At 39.2% G+C, this 22,133-nt stretch overlaps 1 protein-coding gene across 1 annotated transcript in view; it reads left to right on the forward strand.

Moving 5' to 3' along the window:
• ETFA (electron transfer flavoprotein alpha subunit) overlaps positions 1 to 22,133 on the forward strand; it is a gene marked incomplete at its 5' end in the record, with an annotated part of 40,292 nt that overhangs the window by 6,610 nt on the left and 11,549 nt on the right. The window contains 4 exons of the mRNA XM_019533154.1: positions 1,692 to 1,802; positions 2,906 to 3,007; positions 3,772 to 3,840; positions 5,167 to 5,249. Coding sequence (XP_019388699.1) covers positions 1,692 to 1,802; positions 2,906 to 3,007; positions 3,772 to 3,840; positions 5,167 to 5,249 — 365 coding nt within the window. The remainder of the gene's footprint in view (positions 1 to 1,691; positions 1,803 to 2,905; positions 3,008 to 3,771; positions 3,841 to 5,166; positions 5,250 to 22,133) is intronic.

Consider the following 22,133-nt stretch of genomic DNA (forward strand, 5'->3'; position numbering starts at 1 on the left):
ATGATCGCTGTCGCCCAGGTGGTTGAGCACCCGCAGCCCCCTCACCAGGTCATCACCCGTGGCCAGCACCAGGTCCAACAAGGCATCTCCCCTGGTGGGTCTGTGCACCTCCTGGGTTAGATGGAGGTCCTGCACTCTGGCCAAGAACCTATGTGATCGTTCAGACCTGGTTGACTGTTCTTCCCAGCAGATGTCTGGTTGCAGCTTGCTCCCTGCCCATTGCTGCCTCCCTACCCTGCCTGCTGCCCAGAGTAGCGCAGCAGAAGCAAGAGGGAGGAGAAGCTGCTTGGGGCAGGGGGACCCAAGCAGTATCTGGATGGCAGGAACAGCTCCTCTGAGAAGCTGTGCGCGCTGGCTAGGGCCCAGACTGTTCAGCAAGTATGGATAGGAGTGCGGCATAAGCTGCCCTGCGTGGAAGCTGGCAGGGCCTAGCCCCATGTGGCACACAATGTGGGCAGGTATGGGCCAGATGCAATCAATTGGCAGGCGCCTATGAGCTGGGTCCAGTCAATCAGCAGGCCAGATCCAGCCCATCAGCTGTATTTTGCCCACCACTGGTGTAAGGAAATTCAAGTTTGGGGTTTTAAATGACTGAAATTAACATGAGTGAACCTGTAAAATAAAAATTAATGTAAATATAATTTTTCCTGATATGATAGGATTGCAACTCAGAAACTGGATCTGACATTTCAATTAAGTGAATCTGGTGATAGTGTTCATCAATATTGTATGTTGTTGTTAATGCACTTCTGATCCAATTTTGTAAAACATAAGATGTTCAGATAATTGTCTGCCTTTATTTAATATGGGTAGCAGTATTTCTGATTTGAGACATCTGTAAGGTTATTCTTCCTAGTTATGAAGACATTTATCTGATTATTTATAACATTTAATTGGTTTTCTTGAGTAATTATTTGCTACCCTTGTTAGCCTCGTTTTCTCATGCTTGTCTGATCTAATGTTTTAATTTAGACATGAGCAGATTAGTCTGTTTCCTAAATTTTGTTGTGACAGGATTTTCATTCCTTTAACTTTCCCTTAATCTAGCATGGCATTTGAAAGAATTTGTATTACATCTGATATACTACAACATTAAATTATAGTTCAGCTGTGGTGGATTTTAAGTAATTAAGGGGTTAAAGATGTTTTTTAAATGTAACTTACTTTCCTATCTACTCTTTCTGGCATTCATAGTTGAGAAATATAATTGTCTTTCATTGGTTAAGATGCAAAGAACCAAATATTGTCCTTGGTTTGGTTGGGGCGGGGGTGTCTGTTTCTTTTATTTTGATCAAATTATATGACAGTTTAAAAAGCCCATTCTAAAATTTAGGACTCAAATCTAGTAATAAAGTTTTCAATCCTTACACTCCATTCCTTGTCTTTGGAAGTTAGAAATGCATAAATTAGAGCTCATTTGACTGCAACCATGTACTTTCCTTAGAAAGGGGAAAGACTCACTCCTTCTACTGGCATGTCTTGAAAACCTTGCAAGATAGGAAGGAAATGTAAAGTATTTGGAAATTGCAGTTTTAAACTTCCAAACTTTCTAATCTGGGTGATCTAAGCCTGTAATTTCAGAGGGGCAATTTTGTAAATGCTGTATTTTGTTTTCTGTTAGAAGCTTTGGTATATCTTTGTGTCTCTGCTCTGTGGGGTATGTTTTTACAAGATATTATAATCTTTTTCAGGAAATGCTGTATGCACTGTGAAGTGTGATGAGAAGGTAAAAGTGTTTTCTGTACGGGGAACTTCTTTTGAAGCTGCACCAGTAACTGGTGGTAGTGCTAGTTTAGAAAAAGGTGAGTGTTTTATTTTGATAGTTTTTCAGTTTGCCATTTAGATTTAACTTTGTTCAAAGCATGGTTTAACTTTAATTATTATAACCTTTGGTTCAACCTTTTAAAATAAGTGCTTGGATTTTATAGATCTGCCAGTAAAGGGGAAGATATGCATCAACTGCATCTTCTGCGTTTTACTTCTGAACCCAGTCTTTGTGAATATGAGAGTACCTATTTAAACCTATTCCTTCTGTCTGCCAAAACTTGTCTTTTATCTTTAAAGTTGCACCTTTTTTTAAAGAGTCTTAAACACCAGTTTAGTTAAATTTAAACATCCTTTATTTGATTTAAACTTGGCTTAATTTTAATTCAGTTTAAATTGAGCCATTTATCATCCTACCACATCAATAAATGGGTTTAAATTTTGATTATGAGCATCCCATACTGTGTTTTGCATCACTTTTGACTCAATTAATTCAAAAAAGCACATTACTTGAAAACAGTGCAACATGGCCTTGGTCACATTCCTCCTTTCTTGAGTTTGGGGCCATTTAAAACTACATGTATCCATAAGGGGAGCCACTAGCAACAAGGATCAGGTTTTTTTTAAATTTCTCATGTATCATAAACTTCCAAGAGACTGAGCCAGCATCTCTGAATTGCTGTCCAGTTAGGATCTTTAAGCTTGAGTAGTGCATATGATTAGCATATTGCAGTCGTACCACTTAGCTAACTTGGCTATTTTTGGCAATAGTTAAGCTTCTAACATAAGGCAGATGCCAAGTGTGTGTGTGTTTTATTTATATAAATCCACACACACATTCTACAGGTGGTAGGTTAATTTGTTGGCTAAATTACAGTAATTTTCAGTAAACTTTGCACATAGTACCACAGAAGACCATTTTAGAAGGGTCAACGAGTATGAATAAAGGGGTAAGTTGTATTAGTAGCTCATAGAAATTGATGGGGGCTGGTATCTCAAAATTGTGCAGAAATTGTGAATAGCAGCTGTTGAAAAATATGAAAATTAGTGCTTTTGCATTCCACTGTAGCTTAAACAAAACAATTTAACATTTCAAGACATGTACACCCTTATTTATTTATTTATTTATTTTGACATACAGTAACGGCTCCAGCACCAGTTGGTCAGTCTGAATGGCTTGAACAAAAGCTAACAAAGAGTGATCGGCCAGAGCTCACTAGTGCAAAGGTGGTTGTATCAGGTGGTAAGTAAATAAAAAACTAAAGTAGCCTGTATTTATTTAGCACTGAATCTCACTTGTAGCAAAAAAGCTCCTTTGACCTGGCCTGCCATTTCTAGATAACAGTTTATTTATGATGCAGGGCTTTTTTGGAAGTAAGAAGATGTTCAACAACTTGTATATCATTTTAAGTACCAGATAATAAAAGTTTATAACAAACTCTGACACGTTTTAAGGACATCACCGCCTGTAAGTAAATGTGTTTAGAGCCAAATGTGATATACCTTAAAATTATTACAACTGGCATAGAATAGACCAAGAAAGATCATCTAGTGATTTAACATTCATCATATTATGCTTGAGCAATAAAATAAAAAACCCCCACGATTTATGTCCTATATGTTTTTGCTAGCCTATTGCAGAGTTTTTGGGTTTTTTTAGCTAGAGCCAGCAGAGGGAGCACAAGTTAATAACAAACCTCATTCCCAGACCCTAACTGATAAGAACATTGACAGATGAGGAAGTAAACAAGGCACAGCATGTATGCACAGGAAATAACCACGTTAATTAAATGGAAAAAAGCAGAATCTGTATGAAGGAAACTTTTACTTTCAAGCTTCATTGGGGTATTGAAAACTGTTGAGGAAAGTGTCAACAGTACCCTTTGTACAAAGCATGTCAGTTCCTGTGAGAGTACAAATACTCGTAACATGGGAATTGTGCATAGTAGACACATGGGTTACAAGGTACTTGAATGTAAAGTAATAGTATTTTTCTTATTTTTTAAGGTCGAGGTTTGAAGAGTGGTGAAAACTTTAAATTGTTATATGACCTTGCGGATCAGTTGCACGCTGCAGGTATTTTTTTCTTGTTTTAATAATGGCTGTTTGAAACCAACATGGAAAAACAAAGTTTCATACTAGTATTGGTGTCTTTCTAACATAATTTTATCAATGGTAGTCCTTAAAAATCTTATCTATCTTGCAACTCTTTCTGTAACTTTGTTCTGCTGTTGTGGTCTTGTTGCCACTGTACTAAACAGCAGAAGGGAGAACCGGGCCCTTTTTCAGACTTCATGAACTCTGGTGAAATGTAAGTATATATAGTACCTTGTAAGTAGGAAAATGCAACATGAGGAACATTTTCATATAATTTTTTAAATAGCAACACAACAGAAAGGTTTTGAACTCAAATACTTTGCTTTAATTGCAGATGTGTCCATATACAGGCATCCGATTAAAATAAAATCCTACTGTCTTAAAAAGTAATTACTTTCTAATTATGAATACTTGTTTTCGCTAAACATAAATCTAAATAAACAAGTGAAAGATTAATAGTTATTTTGACTGTTGAGTAATCCATTTTAAATAGCTGATAATGTGACTTCTCACAGTAAATGAACACCCCTAATTTATTGAATTAAAAAAATTTGGTAAGTGTATTTTATGCAAAATATTAAGTACTATACCTGGCCTGGGTCCCTTGATAGTTTTTAGTGTTATGTTTTCAGTTTTCTATTTTTAAGGCTTCTCCTCCTCCCTCTTGCTATACGATGTTAACAATGTGACCAAGCACAATATGCCAGCAGAATATTTAAATAGATAAGTTAAATTTTTTTTCAGTTATGGTAACTTTAGGTTTTACTTGCAACAATAATGTTTTAATCTTGTAGTAAATTAAATTTTATTAATTTTAAATGTTCAAACGTTAATTTTATTAATGACTTTCCAACAATGTTTAGAACCTTAGTTTACAAATAAAAAGAAAAAAATGGAAAACCTTTGCTATAACTGACCTTAGTATGGGATAGGATTTATATAATAATTTTTATGCATATGAGATGAGCATTATGAGAGAATACTTTTTTTTTTATTAAAGTAGTAGAAAAAGGTAATGAAAATGCACAAGTTTGAAATCCTTAGTTTTCAGTATACAACTATGTGATGCTGGGAGTATGGATTTCCTGCTTTTTCTGAAATGCATTAGCACTTGAATATCTGGAAATTTCAGTAAGTGTTGTACAGAGGAATTACTATAAGAATATGATTTTAGGACAGAAGCTTCCAAATACATGCCATTACAACACAGGACTCTTCAGTGAAATACATACTCTTTAGTGGAGATTAAATTTGGCTTGCTAATATTTTAAAAGAAAATATTGTAAAATATTTCCTTTCAACTAGTTGGAGCTTCCCGTGCAGCTGTTGATGCTGGCTTTGTCCCCAATGACATGCAGGTTGGACAGACGGGCAAAATAGTGGCACCAGTAAGTATGGAAATACCTTTCTCATAAAAGCGCTATATGTGTTCCGTGTAGTTAATCCTATCTTTTGAATATCAAGTGTGGTAGCAGTTTTTGTTAGCAATCTCTAAAACAGGATGGGCAAAATTTGGCCTGTGGGCTGGGTCTGGTCCACCAGGTGATTCTCTCTGGCCTGCGGCAGGTCCCACAGCCCTGCCTGACCCAGGGGTGGGGAGCAGCCCTGGTTCTGGTGCATGTAACTGGTTCTGCTGCCACTCCAGGCGCAGAAGTCAGCTTGGCGCAGAGTACAGCTTGTCCTTTCCCTGTGTGAGGCTCTTGAGCATGCCAGAAGCTGTAGTCCCTAGGGCTGTGTGGTGCAGCAGCTGGATTTGGCTTCTCAGCAGCCCCCGTGGTGACAACTCACTTTCATTCTCACACTCCAGCTGCTGCTGCCAGTGTTTCTGCAACCACTATTGAACCCAGCCCCACTGCCTGGGCACTGTGGCCCATCTGCCCTACACTCATCTCCAGGAGTGTTGAACAGAGTGGGCAGGCAGGGTCTCCATGGAGGCTGGCCTGGGACCCCCAATCAGGATATGCACGGCCAGGTGGATGGGATGGGGCCACAGGTGGGCGGGGAGTAGCATCCGGGAGTGGGACAGGCGGGCAGGGCCATGAGCGGTGACAGCTTGGGGGCAGAGCTGTGATGGGCAGCAGGCACTGTAAACAGTTGTGAGGGGGCCAAGGTTGGGTAAGCACCCCACTCCCTCCAGCCCTTAACAGCTCACCAAAACTCTTTAAAGTGGCCCTCAATAATTGCTTACTTGTACTCTAAAACAAAGGTATCTTATACTGTATTTTTAAAGCCCCAGCAGCACAGCTTCTGGTGTACCCGGTTCATTTTATGCCCACCTGACATTTTGCAGATTACTTAAAGTATGCCCTTGCTGGATTTCTTATAGGTGTCTATTTTGTAGTTTTCAGGCAAAAGTCAGTGACATACCAGAGCTTATCATTACTGAGTTCAGTTTTTAATTATGTGGATGATGTAATTGTGTTCTTACAGATCTCTTTGTATGCGTACTAGTTAGAAATGTTTTAAGACGGGGATGCTTCAGCCGCAGCCTGTGGGCCAGATCCACCCCATGGTGCCATGTCATCTGGCCTGTGGGCTCCCCATGGGTACCACTGCTTCCCTACTGCCAAGTTTCTGGGCCTGCAGAGGGCCAGGGGTGGTGTCATGTTCCAGGGTCCAACCACCATGTGGGGGGCCAGGAGGTGGCAGCACCAGGCCCTTTGGCACCAATCGATGTGTGGCAGCAGGAGAGATGGCACAAGGTCCCTGAGGCCCAGGCCTGGCACAAACGTATGAGAGTTGGTGGCACCAGGATCCAGGGCCCAATCCCAGGGCACAGGGGTGGGAGGAGGCAATGCTGGATCCCAGGGCCAAATCCTGGTGTTCGCAGTTTGACCCAGCCCATGGACAGGTCCTGTGTTGCTCATCTGGCCTGCAGGGCTAAAAGCTTGAGCTTCTCTGTTCTAAAGTCGTAAGTGAATTTTACTGAACTATTGCATTATGTGCTAGATAAAGTGCAAAGTGGAAAATGTCAGAAAATTTCCTGTTAAGTTAAATTTCCTGTTAAGTTAAAGTTCAGGAGAAATGTTGACTGTAAAGTCAGCTTGCTTATAAGTAAGGTTGAGAACCTCTTCTTTAAAGCATACCTTTTTAAAGTCTCTAAAAACTTCATCCTTACTGGGATTATCTTGAAATTTGTTGTGCCTTATGTAAATGCACAGTAAAGTTTTACAAGACAGATATAGGATCATTTCATTAGAAGTTTCCAAAGATCTCGCCAGAAGTCCTTCTCCAGCCTTCTGTGAAGCCAACAGTTTTTATCAGCTTCTATCTTTTGTTAGTTTCCAGGAAGCTCTGGTAATCCCTTAAGTAACTTCAGTTGTCCAACATTTATCCCCAGTTAGTTCTTGATGTCTACAGCTCCTTTGAAGAAGCAGTATTACAAATGTTGAGGGAAGAGTTAGGGTCTTTTAGCCTGTGCTGGTTTACCAGACAGCTTGCCAGGTGCATATTCCAGCACAGTAGCCAGGACTGTTTTCAGCCTTTTTTCACATAACCTATGTGTCTCAGGGCACATGCAGTGGTGTAACTGGGGCAGCTGCCCTGTGGGAAGTAGGGACCAAGAGGGGTGGAAAAAAGCGGCTGCAGCTGCAGCCACATGACTGCATAGTATGGCAGCAGCTGGAAGTCGCCTTGTATGCAGCAGCTGCCCTGGGCACCCAGCCACATAATTGCATTTCTGAGAACATGCTTTGGCCATTGAGTATGACCTACACTGATATACTGTAAGTTTGAAACCAGTCTTTGGCATAAATCTGAGAATGAGCCTTCAGTATTGAAATCTTCCACTGTCAAGGGGTTTTTATTCTGGGCAAATGTAATTTGAATACAGATTCAGGTAACTCAGAAGGCAATCAAATGATTTTTCAAAGTAAATAAATTGAACATGCCAGTACTCACTGGAAAGTGGTATTAAGAGGTATTAGAGCAGGGTGGAAGCTTTAGGGGAGGGGTTAGGGCTGCAACAAGAGATGAAGTGACTTCGTGAAAAGGAATTCAAGGAGATGGGTGAAAGAGGATCTGGCATCAGGATGAAAACTGAAGGCAATGCATATGTAAACCTCTGCAAACTGGGAAATAAGTTACTAACCCAACTCCTGCATGGGGTTGTGTGCAGGTTAGACTGGGTAGAGGAGAACAGATTTAAGAGGACCAGGGACATAGTAATGGAGGTGTTGGCTGCCTTCTAGGACCAGGGAAGGAGAACAGGGTGTGTTGTGGGGCCGGTTCAGGATCCAGCTTGGCCTAAGCAACCAGGGGAGCATGCAGCCTTAGAGTAAGCAGCTACCTGTGACTTGTATGCAACAGCAGAGCTTTTAGAAGCTTTTATGTGCTAATAACTTGTAAAGTGCCAATACATTACTGGGACAGGAAGAGGCGAGCTGGAAATGTTGGTGGAGAAACTATTTTGCAGAAAATTGTGGGTGAGGGCATGGAGAAGGAAAGACATCAGTCTTCCCTTCACATAGTTGCTGTAACTGCCAGGTAATAAAATTTAGGATTTTGAGATGCAGACCATGGCTGAGATGTCTCACCAGCCCAGTCAGTTGTTATAGATGCCAAAGGTTTCAGAGTGTGACTTTTATCCTTATTCCACCAGTACAAAATGTACAACACGATGGAAGAGCATTTGGGAAATTGTATAATAATTTTTGGCCTCATGGAGAAAGCACCAAACTGGAACAAGGGAAGTCTGGGTTCTATTTCCTGGCTTTTCTGCTTTCTTGCTAAATGAGGTATCTCACCTCTTTGTCTCAGTTTCCCATTTATACACGTGCATTATGCTAACCACCTTTCTGTAGTGTCTTGAGATCTACATTCAAGCTGATGGTATTACCTAGCCAAAGCAGATTCTGAATTTCAAGTGCGTAAATGACCATTAGCTTCTAATAAAAACAGTGTATTTGTGTTAAAAACAAAATGAGAGGAAACAAAACTGATAATGCAAAATTAAGTCTGTCTTGTCATGTGTTGTGTCCTAGATTATTGAATTTGTGACATTCAGCCCTCTGAAAGTCTAGGCAACCTCAGAAATGTAGCATGGTAATACAACCTTCACTGTCTTCTTTGGGTGATGCCCTAAGCTTGTTTGTCATGCACACATTTGCACTTTGTGCATGTCACTTGGGAAATAGAGCATGTGACAACTGTAGCATTGGGTTTAAACCCTTCCCTTCATGAAGGCAACATTTGTGCTACGATGAGGTTATTGTCTAGGTGCTACTTAAACTGCGTTTCCTCCGTAGCAACAGCCCTGCACTTGCTTAATGTTGCATTCTGTTCAGCTGCTATTACAGACTTTTCAGTGTTGCCCCCAGTGATGCTTACACATCATTGAGCTCAAAGACTACCCTTGTATGCCACCATACTGCTGACTGGCTCTATGCAAAAGACCGTTACGCAGTTCTTCTGACGCAGCTTAAATGACTAATCCCTAGTCAAGGCAAGGCATCCTAGAGACAAGCTCTGTAAGCATTTGTATAAAATATGCTAGCTTTTGAAGGAGGAATAGGGCTAAGACTGCCCTCCGCTAAGATAGTTGAACACATAGCAACACAAAAGGCATAAGAAATTCATGTGATTCTAAAGGCATGGTAAGTTTATCAGAAATCTGTTAAGTGGCTAGAAAAGGCTAACAGTTTTGTCAATAAAGTCTCTTAATTGACAAAACCAAGTAGGAGTTAAATGGAACAAGAAGCAGCCCCTTTTACCAGCATTTTTCTGTATTAATTTTGTTTGAAAAACCTTTTGAAAATAAGCCGTTGTACAAAGCATCAAAACATCAACATTGCAGGAATTATAACAAGGTAGGTGAAACCAACGCCAGATCACAAACTTGAAGATCCAATATGTTGTGACTTGCAGATATAGTGGGAAAATATTTTATGTAAATTGAAATTTAACTGTCAGTAGAACTAATAATAAAATGAACTGTTACTTAATTTTGTACCATAGTGTTTAGGTACATTAGACATGAAAAGGTCCAAAAATGCATGCATTTGTCATTTAGTGATGATGATGATTAATCAACATACATTTGTACTTACTTTCTAGTTAGGGAACTAAAGTAACTCTGAGGTGATTTATGTAAGAGTGTAATGTGGCTAGAGTGTCTCAAAGTGAATAAAGTGATACTAGATATGTACTAGTTACCTGAACAAGGTGACTGCTGTCTGTTTCTGTGAAAAATTATCATTTTGGATAGTTTAGCAGGAGCCTATAATAGTTTTTGCTTAGGCTGTTGGCCTAAGTTCTTGTTTTTTCTACTTGGGTAGAATTAAATTTTGATTTGTCATGCATATTCTTTCTAGCTTTTTTGTTTGGCAGAAGTAGGGAGGCACTCAGTTACAAGTGGTTTTGGATTTATGGGGTGCTTCTGCACTTTTGCCACACAGCTTCTGATGGGGAAGGTATCTCAGTGTGTAGAGTTACTGTCTTAGTGGTTCTTAACCTTTTTAGCCACAAGTGACCCCTCCATAACTTTTCTGAATGTTGTGGTTCCCGAGTTAAGAATTACTGAGCTAGAATATAAGTTAAGAAAAGATATGGAGGCCTGCCTTGAAGCCATAAAAGTTGACAATCACAGATCTAGCTGATGTCGGGTAAGAACAACAAGGGCAGCACCAAATCCTGCCATGCTCTATTCTTTCCACTATTTGCCCCTTAGATGATCTGTACATGATGGAGAAGAGGGTTCCCATGGCTGAGACAGCCTGTGACGTCTTGTGCACTAGCCACTGCTGCTGTGGGCCCTCCTTCTGTCTAGAAACATGGTGCGAGTGGAGGAGACAAGCCAGACTGCAAAGTGTGGGTCCATCTGTGTAACCACCTGTCTGCCTGCCCACAGAAGAGCATGCTGTTAGGAATGTGGGAGGCAGCCACCACGGGGGCTGCCAGGGGTCAGCGAAAGACAGCAGCTGCAGACCCAAGCCCCACTGTGGTAGCTGGGACAGGCACAGGGTGCTAAATGGAGAAAGAGTTTTCATCTTCTCATAGAGGGACTGGGTGGCACAGCACCCTGAAAGGGATCTTGCAGCACCCTGGTTGTGAATTACTGTGCTATCCTATTTTTAGCCTTTTGCACAGCCTCACTGAGGACTGGTATAGATTGCTCTTAAGTGAGGAGTCTGGAATTTATGCCTTTTTCTTCTTTTGTCCCAACCTTTTCATTATAGATTTGGTAAGAGAAGAAATTTTTAACTTTGGCCCTTTAGTACTTTCCATTAGCTGAATCACTTGACTTTCAAGAGCCTGCTCAGCTAGTCTATCAGAGTATGCGCTGGGAATCCACACAGCTCTTGTGTTTTTTCATACTCTTTCATGAGCTTTCCTGAAATGTTGCTATATTAATACCAGACAAAATGACCAGTCTAAGAACATTCCTAGAAGAGGTTCATAAAGCCTATCATTTATTCTTTCAGTGACTGGAGAAACTTGTTGAATAAAGAATTAGAATTGAAGTGTTCCATTATGAATGAAACGTAGTTCTGTAGAGAGTGTTTATGGTATGCGGTAACTTCCAGAACAGCTTTAGCTTTGTAAAATCATGAACTATCATAATGAAGTTGCGAGCTTTTGGTTTGGTTTGGTTTTAAACTGGAGTTTTGGTAATACTGCTTTGACACAGTTTTAGGGGGTGGTAATATAACCATGGTGGTCCAGGAAATATTTGAGAAGAAAAGATTTTTTTTTTGGGTGGCATCTTTTATTGCACCAGCTGTGTATTTGGGATAGAGTTTAGACCAGCCCTGAAGGGTTCTTCAGCTTGTCTAACATCTCTCCCAGCTATACAGTTCACCCAATAAAAAAAAATCAACAGAAAGCTTTGCTTCTCGCATAGTTTTAAGACTTGCCAGGTTTATTGCTGTAGGTTCTGGAAACCCATGTCAAGTGTCTGTCTAACCTGAAAATATCCAGGATGGAGCTTCCACAACTTCTGTAGCTTTGGAATAGGCTGTCTAGAGAGACTCTAGAATCTCCATCCCTGAATATTTTCACGAGCAGGTTCAAAAGACACTTAGCCGGGATGGTTTAGTTGGGGGTGATCCTGCTTTGAGCCAGGGGTGGGACTAGATGCCCTCCATGAGGTCCTTGTCTTTGAGCCCTGCTGTCTTATGATCCTATGATATCTGAATGGGAACTTCTTAACCAAGCATTTTAATATGTGGATTAGAAGGCAGACTTTGTTAAAATCATATTAATCTGTGTCAGGATCTCTTGTTTTGTGATATGTATTTTAAGAGTATATTGTTTACAATGAGATGGTTGTCTTGTCTTGTGCATTCTTGAACAAATGGTTGTTTGTGAATGGAGGGGTCTGGGCTCAGTGGCCTTGGAAATCTCTTCCAGTCCTATGTTTACTCCCATTTCCTATGATGTGTAACATGTAAAAGCTCTGCTAACATGTAGAATATGCTTCTTAGATCAAGCAGCTTAGAGAGCAACTGGAAAAGTTCTAGGATGCTCAAATAAAGATTTTTTTGGATGCTCAGTGTGTTTAAAAATGTATTTATTAATTCCCTATTAGTGGATTCAACTTCAAAATTATGCTAAATAGTCACTGGGGTTATGCCATTGACAGTTACTGAATTCCTAAAACAATAGTATTTATTGTAGTTGAAGTAGCCAATGACTTCAGATAAGGAACTTCATTCTGAGTTACAGGCTTCAATTTTATGCAGTAAAAATTTTCTAACTGTATATATAGTCACAGAAGTACTAAACTAGGTAAATAAAATACTGTTTTATCAGTTGTTAAAAACTATACTACTTGGATATGGGTATTGGTTTAAATTGGTGATTTTTCAATCTGTGGTCCATGGCTCCCTGGGGTCTGCAGACTATACCTAAGGGATCTGCAAAAGATGACTGTGATCAATCAAAAGTATGTGAATACCCACACTTACTATTAAAAGGGGTCTGCACTTCCATTAAAAACTTTTGGCAGTCAGCACGTGAAAAAAGGTTGGAAACCACTAGTTTAAATATTTCCTGACTATAAAAGTATGTTATGCTTTTGTGGAGGCCTTTTTTAATCTGATTAAGATCAGAAAATTTTCTGTCCTGTAGTAATGTGTAGACTTTTCTTGAATCAACTGTGGTAGGATTCTTGTGCAAAGCATTGTATTTTGACTCTAGTTACCAAAACTATTAACTCTAGAAGCTGATTAAAAAGTTGAACTTGAGGCTGTTAAAGTGTAAGCTCTTTACATGGTGTGGGATAGGAAGAGCAGGAAGCTGTTGAAAACCCTATGTAGTTTCCTAACAGTTCCTGAAGAGTGTGTGGGGTGGGGGTGTGTGTTAGAGAAACTACAGGAGAGTCAGGGTTAACTTTAATGGTCCTGGGGTGAAAAGAGGTGTGCTGCTTTCTAGCTCTCTTCACCATGCCCACTTAGAGTGTGTCTACATCATGTTTTGGTGACCCTGAGCATGTCCTGCCCCCGTGTACCAGAAATCCAGAAATGCAGCACTGAAGCTAGGAAGTAGTTGCAGTTTGGTGTTCTCTCTCTCTCATTTACCTTTGTTTAACTACCACATGCCACTTTTAAGTTGCTCTCTTCCTTTATCTATCCACATATCAAGGCCTCTTGATCTGGCTCTGAGTGCTTGAAAGTAGCAGCTGGGGATGCCCACACAGTGGTTTTACCACTTCCTTTCCAGTTTTGAGTGCATGAGTGAGGAGGATATGCTTGGGGTCATCCTTCCCAGAACATACCAGGGATGTCGTTGCAAGAAAACCCCAGGGAAAGCTTTCTGTTTCTGTAAGAAAACTCTTCCCTTTTTAGGGGAGCATATCCAAAAACACCCTCACTTCTGTTTCAGGTATTTGGAGAAAGATTATTTTTGCTTCTGGCTTTCCCTCCCTCAGCACTATGGAGCCTTCTCTACTGTAGATACTAGGATGTTTTTTTCCCAGCATTTGCTGGGCAGACCATCCTAAGGGAAGCATGTTCTTCGCTTGAGGAAAGCCAGTCTAAATGGCAAGCTGAATGATTTGGGGAGTAAAAGGGGAAAGCCATTTTAGAATTAACAATGATCTCTCCTCTCGGAGAAGAGATGTGTCCTTTCATCCTATCATCCATCCTTGGATCCACTTTCAGACTTTCTTTTGATATATTATCCTTCATAAATTTGTAAGTGGCTGTTCCTAGATCCCCTTTACTGGTTATCTATCTAAGATATACATTGTGCTGCTTGGGTATTTTTCATCCAGTTTTTCAGAGTTCTCCCATCCTGTAAATCATTTTTGTTCCTCTTTTTTATATCTCCAGATTTAACTTCCAATGTATTCGCATCTTTCTGGTATTAAGATGCTGAGCTATGGATTTAGTATTCAGCATGTTGTCCCTTCCATTATGATTAGTTATCTTTCTTCTTCCTCATGTGTTCTTGGACACCTCTCTCTAGTGACGGGGCTTGTCCAGACAGACACACTGTAGATTCTTATTTCACCACCATATGTCATTTCAAGCTGCTCTCTTCCTTTTTCATCCATAAAAATACCTTGGTCTCTTTCTACTATAGTGTGAAGTATCTCCTTCTAATTGAGTTCCTTTGGAGTTGCATTATTTTTGCTTGACTCCATTAGGTTACATTTTCCTTTATATACTTCACCTTATTTTATGATCCTGTTTTCTCATTTCCTTATTTTCCAGTTAAGGGTAGGAAGAGAATGGTCAGCTGAGATCTCAAGATATCTCATAGTATGGGTCCCTGGTGGCCTTTCCCACCCTGTTGTTGGGCCACATGGGGCAGGAAGCCTTACTTTAAACCTCTCAGATATGGTCTCTAAAAAAAACTTTGACTCATTCAAGGAGATGATAGTAGGGAATATGTAGGGAGCACAAAATAGGATTCACTGGCCCTGGGGCTTTCACTGCAACTATAATTCTATCTTCAGTATTAATTTAGGTAAGCAATAATTTTTGGTAGAAAATAAAGGACACTGATCTGGAAGGAGAAATTGGAGAAGTAGTTTTTTTTGTTGTCAGATTGGATGTTAGTTTGCAATGTGATATGACAGTATGAACAGTTGGTGCAGTTGGGGATTGCGTATAGGGAGATGTCACAGAGCAGAGAAGTAATTCTGTATGGTTCTAGTGTGATCATACATAGAGGATCGCATTCAATTTTGGGCTCCATGGGTAAAATCCTGGCCTGGTCTAAGTAGCTGATGAAGCTCCAGGTGACCAGGAAGGAGCAAGGATTTTATCCAAAATGTTTTCTGGGAAATAATGGTTTCAAGCTACTTCCCAGAAGAACAACTTATCTAGCAGGATTATAAGTTAATGAGAAATGAGTCAAAGAGCTAAATAATTAACTCTGGAGGACAGAGGGTTGGTAGATGTAAATATACAAATAACTGAAAGGAACAAACACTAAAGAGGTAGAGGGAGAACTTCACATGGCACCACAGCTATAACTAGCAGTAGCTGAATAAAAATAGAGAAGGCAAAAATGTAGGATCAATAAAAGGAAAAAAGTTTCCTAGCAATTAGATGCATTACATAGCAGAATATAGACTTCCAAAGAAAATGGTGAAATTCCAGTGTTTGGACACACACAAATAGGTTAGACAAAAACAGGAAATACTTTTTTGTATGCTGCAGCGTCTCATGAAACAGTCTTCTCTTAAGATGACACATCTTTCATTTTAATATTCTGTACAGTCCAGTCAGCTTTCAGCCCAGAAAAGGGCAATGCTGTATACTTTGTATCATTGCATTTACTGCATTTTTCTCATCTACTAATTTCATCTGGGGAGTGGGGAAGAAACAATCAGATATTTGTCTGGTCTAAATTGTTTTGTGTAAGTTTTATTAATGCCTCGTGGTTACCCTCTAGATGGTCACAAGTTGTCTATGAAAATAATGAAACAAATGTTGAGAGATTATTTATATATCCTATTTACTGGATGATATTTTGAAAGCTCAGTCTTGTACCAGCCTCAAAAAGGGGTGGTAGGGAAACCACACATGCTTTTTCCAGTACTTGTATTCCTTTTTTGTGTGTCTGAGTCCCTCGGAAAGTAATTGTTAGCAATAAGTGAACCAGCTAATTCCCTTAGGTCTCTAAAATGCATCTAATGTGTGTACTCACTTTTAACACATTCCTCTACTTGTTCATCAAAGGCTACATGGGCAAGATCTTCGTTACATGCTAATTGTCCACATATCCATGAGCATATTGAGGCAGCTAAAGTTCTGTAATGAAACACATTGGTGCAGTACTTATGTTCTCATACCTGCAGCCAGCTGCTTTGTGTGAATATGTTTTTTGTGCATTACATTTGGGTATTTTATTAACAGGCCAGCAGATGCAATTGTTATTGTATAAATGGTTGAGTTGAGGCCAGTAGGTGGATAGCAGGTGGAACTAGCTTTGGGAAAATGGACCAGGCTTGGGAAATCATTTTTGGAATATTTCCTCTAAAAATCCACTAGTGTTGAAAAGGAGCTCTACAGTAGCAAACTTCAGAGAGCTGTTTGCATACAGCTGGGACTGAATTTACAGACTACCTCTCTATGACTTGCTAAAAAGCTAAAGATTGACAACCCCTTTCATCCTGCATTATCCAGTGTGGCTTTTAACTCCAAGAGAACTGTGTTCACAAATTGATGCTCTGTTCCTTTGGGGTTGGTGCAGAAACATTAAATTGTACTAAAATATTCATATGTGAGTGCATTTAGCTGAAAGCAATTGATGTGCTTTCCCCCAGAGACCAAAAAGAAATGCTGTATGGCCCTGCACTCCAGCAGACACCCTAAGCACGCTTCTTAAGTGTAATTACATGGCTTGGCTGATCAAAGCCCTTAAAGGTTCTTAAAGTGAAAAAGATTAGCACTGGACGAAACCGCTATACTTGGTATATTGTTCAGTAATATCTACTGCTTGAATTCAAAATATTCAACAGCCTCATTGCATAGTACATTTTGGAGTAATTGTTTGATATACAGTGTAATGTATATGAACTGGTGTCAAGCCATAAAATGTTTTATTGGTTTAATAGCTTGTAATTGGAAGGAATCCTTTGTATGAAGTAACTCTCATTACTAAGATTTCTTTCTAATTCCGTTGTCCTTTCACTGGGGGGGGTGGGGATATTTGGGCAGCCTGCAGAAAGAGTACGTGTGCCAGGGGGGGTTCATTAAACTAGCTGTTTAAAAGCATGCCACTGCTATGATGACAAATTGATGTACACTGAAGATTTTCAGTGTAATTCAGAAGTTGGCATGAAAATCAATAAGAGCTGACAGCATACTTGCAAAGCAACTATCTCATTTTGTGTTATACCCATGAAAGGTACAAAACGGTACCTTCAGAGAATTCAGAGTTATACCATAAATTGAGAATAAAAAATTATTCTTGTGGTTTTTTAAAGCAAATAAACCTTTGACTGCCCTGAGGCAACTTCAGACAATTTTTAAATATTCTTGAAAGTAAATATCAAGTAATATTATTAGACATGTCATGTTTAAGAAATTATTGTTCCATAAATAATTTTAACATCTAGTATGTACACAAAGATGTATAGAATGGTGGTTGCAAACCCACAGATAGAATTCCTTAGCACAGCATATAACTGGAATATAGACTTTAGAACCTGTCCTGAAAACTTGTATATGCGAATTCTCTTTACCTTTTCTGGATCTGCTTGGCCTGGATATGTGCATTGGGTACGTGGTTTTTAAACTGCTTTTTAGTGTGCACCTGGTAGGCTAGGTGGTCAGCATTTTGAAATGTTGTTTTTAAAAAAACCTACCATGTTAGAAAAATCTCTCCTGTAGCGCCTCTTCTCATTTTGGTTAAAATAATAATAATAATAATGAATATCTCTTGTCTGAAATTGTAGCTGCTTGAAACCTGAGTCAAAATTCCGGCTGAGTCAAAATCCCGGTTTGAAGTAGGATAAAATAAGAACTTCAAGTGCTGATTCTTCAAAATTTTTCAGCACCAAACCTAGTACTGTAGCTCTCAGGAGGTGTCTGAGAGGAATGGTTGGGCCTTTCCCTGGGCTCTGATTCCTTATTTAGGGCTTAAATATACAGGAAAGTCTTTTTTTAGATTAAGAAACCTAATAATATATAAGTGACCCTCTAATGAGACGACATTGCTTTTCCTATCTATGTGGACAGGAAATATACATGGATTTCTGGTTCTTGATAAATTGGCTTCCTTCCAAAGACTGGCCTTCAGAATTTTAGCAGATTGATAAGAAGGACCTCATATCTCTAAAATTCACAACACACTTTAAAAGGGCGTGTAGTAAAAACAATACAATTTTAAATTAATCTCTTATAGAATCATAGAAAATTATGCAGCATCTGTTTTCTCATTTGGGATAATTACAATATCATATTCTAACCGTGTGTGTGTGTGTGTGTGTGTGTGTATTATATTACATCTGTTAGACATAGCAGCTGCAGTTAAAATGGGATGTCCTCAAGTAATAATCTGTTCCATAAAAAGTGAGTGAGAGATCATAATTAATATGATCTCTTGTATAGTTTGATACATATGTGTAGAATTTGGATGGGTCTTATAGCCATATGCAAGTTTTCTTGACATCTATTTTATACAATTTTTAAACTCAAAAAGAAATATACTGTTAATTATTTGTCTTTTTTCCAGGTAGTCTTTGTCAGTGTTTCTGGAAATACTTTTCTAGATAAGTGAAAAAACTCCAGGAGTATGTAAAGCTATAAGGAAAATTTTAATTGGCATAATAAATGAAAAGCTATGGGTATGGTGATAATGGAGGCTAAATACCACTTTTGGGTTCTTACAATAATTTTGATGTCAGAACCACAAGTAAAAAATGTGTAGATATTCTGAGAATTGATGCAAGTTATATTGGAAAGTCCTCTCTTCCTATGTATGCAGATGCCATCTACATTAACCTGCCTGTCATTAGTAGATCTCTATGTTCTGTAGTTCAGCCTGATAATTAAGTGGCTTTTTAAATGACTGAATAAAGCACATCTCTGATCTCATGAAGATGTTTTGTTTTGTTTTTCCCAAATCACATTTTGAGCCAGTTGAACCAATTCTTAAGTATGAATTTTAGGGCATTTTTAAAAGCAAATACTTCATATTTGCTTCTGAACTTACATAGTGATTATGCTTTTTACAACCTTTGCTACATAAACTACTTTTTAAATATTCATAAATGTTTTTGAGTATTTATTTATAAATGCCTCCTTCAGATTAATTAAAAAAATATTAAACTGCAGTTGGCTTCATTTGTAAGAGTTAGCACCTGTATTTTAGATGTGTTATTTTTTGCCCAAAAAGCCCTACATTTTGCACTGAAAATGAAAAGCAAAGAACAGAAAAAGGATAGACTCCAGTATCATGAAGATTCATGCAATGTATTAAAATGTCTGTTTGCAAAAGTCTCAGTAGTAAAGACCACATGTGTTTCAATCCTTTCTTTTTTAATAAATCTCTGTCTTTAGGCCAGATTTACCTATATTATCTGATAAATTTGTAACCAGATTTTTCAAATATATGAACCTAAAGCCTGATATAGGCTCCTAAATCCCAGGATTTGAAACAAGGTTTGAAAATCTGGCTGCTTATTAAAGGGCCTAACTTTTGCTGCCTCTCTTTAAACCTTTGCCCTGGGCAATATTTCATTTTGTTGTTTTGCTAGTAGCATTGCTGCAGGATCCACTGGCTCAGTGCTTGATTGTGTCAAAGATGGATTTGTATAACAGCTTTAAAGGCAGAAGGAGAACAGCCACAAAGACTTTTTCCTGAATCCACCCAAAGTTCTAGTATTGCAGGCCACTTCCAGGACATGCGGGAAAGCAAATTCTGGATTGAGGCATGTGTAAACATTACTGTTTGAACTGAGTGAACGTGAATTTTGAATACTGATTTGGCAAAAACAAATACATTTTCTCTTCACGTTTCTCTTGACCTTTTAATTCAGTGCCCAAAGAGGTAGGTGGGGAGGGAAGGGGGGTGGAATTTGACTTATTTGTCATCAGACCATAACAGTCAGGGTTTTCATGTGCTGGAACCTGGTAGAATAAAATATTCCATTAAAACAGGTGTTCTCAATTCATATGGGAGTTACTTTAAAGAAGGAAGTTGGTGTGTAGGAGCACTGGTGTCTAAGCTTGACCTGTAAAATGTGATTTTAGAAGAAAGAACAGAACATTAGTGGCATAGTCAAAAGTCAGGGGAAAAAAGATGGGGAAAAGTAAGCCATATGCAGGACTTTGTAGGCAAAACATGCTGAGAGGTGGTTAGACTAGGGGTGAGCTTATTTCTCTTGTTGCTGAGTGCCAAGGAATGAAGTGTGTGCATCTGTATGTGCATGTCTGGAGAGCTGCCAGTGAGGGAGCAGGGGATGCTGGAGATTGTGGCTCTGTCCCAGGTGCCCCATCAGTTTTATCAAATGAAGGCTTTTGTCCTATTTTCAGCAGGACTCCTGGTACAGATTTTTAAAAATTGTACTGACCTAGCAAAAATGGGATGCATCATCATCCTAAGTAAGGCCACACTTTTATAATAAGCCTTATTTCCTTGATACAATTTCTACTATGCAACTTTTCGTTTGGGGCCTTGGAGCCTATAAACCGACCCCAGCTTACTTGAAGGCTGAGAGAGAGTGTTGCCTTTAGTTACAGGGAAATGGGTGTTACAAAGACTAGTGAACCTTTGTGAGTGGGGTGTGGTGTCCCTGCCTTAGCATTGCTAGTCTTTAATAAGATGCCAGAGATCAAGATTAGAGAGCCTGGTGTGGTAACCAGGAGGGATTTGGGAGTCTCTTGGGCTGCACTAGCCATCCAGGGAGAAGGCCTTTTGTCCCCAGAACCTACAGATGTACAAGTCCCTCTGAAGTATGAGGGATAAAATGTTCAAAGTGTATGGCTTATGCAGTAATCTCCCATACTACCTACTGGAGGAGGAGCAGCAATGAAAGTTGGAAGGGTTTTGTATGTATATCAAACATGTATCAAAAGGGTGTTTTGATTTACAGAATTTAAATTTGATGTAGGTCTCAAATGAGATAAATTTTTTTACAGCCTTGAAGGTCAAAATTGAAGTTTTTGTTTCGTGTTTGGTAAAATTGTGACTGGAGCACAATAATGAGACTTACACATTTTAGAAGTTGGAACATGCTAATGGACAGTAGGGGATTAGAAAAGGCATTTGGCTAAAGATGAGGGCTGTATGTGATCACTTGCTTATTTATTACTTTGTAAGGCACATTCTTTTTTGTATAGCTGTTCTTTCATGTGTAGATAACTTACTTCGGTGTATTGTTTGCATTTCAAAAGGAAGGGGTTAAATTAGCATAGACAAGAGCTAGCATTGTGTGGTTCTTGCATTTCAGTAAGAATTATAGGCTGTGCTATGAGGAGTAGAAAGAGAAAACATACAAGTCATCACTTTTGTGTTTTGGATCCCTCTAAGTTTGCTGTCCTGTAAGTGCTAACTTGAACCAGAACGTGGTTTGGCTTTAAAAATGTGAAAGCTTATGTGCTGCGCCCTTTCCACATTGTAATATAGGTACTCTAACTCTTTTGTAATCCAGCTTGTCTTAAGTAAATATGTTTCCTTATGGTAGTTTGATTCAGAAGAATTGAGAAATTATAGCTTAGCAGACAGACCTGTCTTCTAGCCATTTGCTCATTGTCTGTCTTCCTTATGAATGAATTGGTGAAAAATGAAAATCTTTTATGTGCTTAAACAGTAATGATGACACTTATCTGGTCTTAATGAGGCAACCATTTGCCCTATATAAATTGAAAATACTTCTACGTTTGGGTTGACTGTAGGCTGGATGTCTTAACCCCAGAGAGAAAGGTTTTTCTGAGATAGGTATACACTGGTCACATCTACATGAGACATTGACTACTCAGTAAGTTGAGCTGTAACCTGCACAGTAACCTGAGTTACTGTGCAGTACTGGTGATGAACACCTTTTTGTGACAGTAGTGTGCAGTTGCCTAATACTACTGCTCAGTAGCATCGCATCACGATTTTTGCCATGCAACGCTTCTGCCCAGTCTGTGTCTTGTGTAGATATGGCCACTGACTATTCAGATGTATTGGCTTGCATTCCCATTTTTTTAATGTTAATCTAGATTGAAATTGGTTTCAATCTGCAAGATGCATACAGTGCAGGTAAAGGTACTGCTTTTTTACCCCACACTGCTCTACTTCAGTGCTTCAGCTTTTGACTTTGAGGACCGCATCTAGGGGTCTCCATACCACGTCTTTGCCTGTGAGCTGTGTTTACTACTAAAGTTGCC

The sequence above is a fragment of the Crocodylus porosus genome, unplaced genomic scaffold (genome assembly GCF_001723895.1).
Source record: "Crocodylus porosus isolate Cpor-Errol unplaced genomic scaffold, CroPor_comp1, whole genome shotgun sequence".
Classification (NCBI taxonomy): domain Eukaryota; kingdom Metazoa; phylum Chordata; order Crocodylia; family Crocodylidae; genus Crocodylus; species Crocodylus porosus.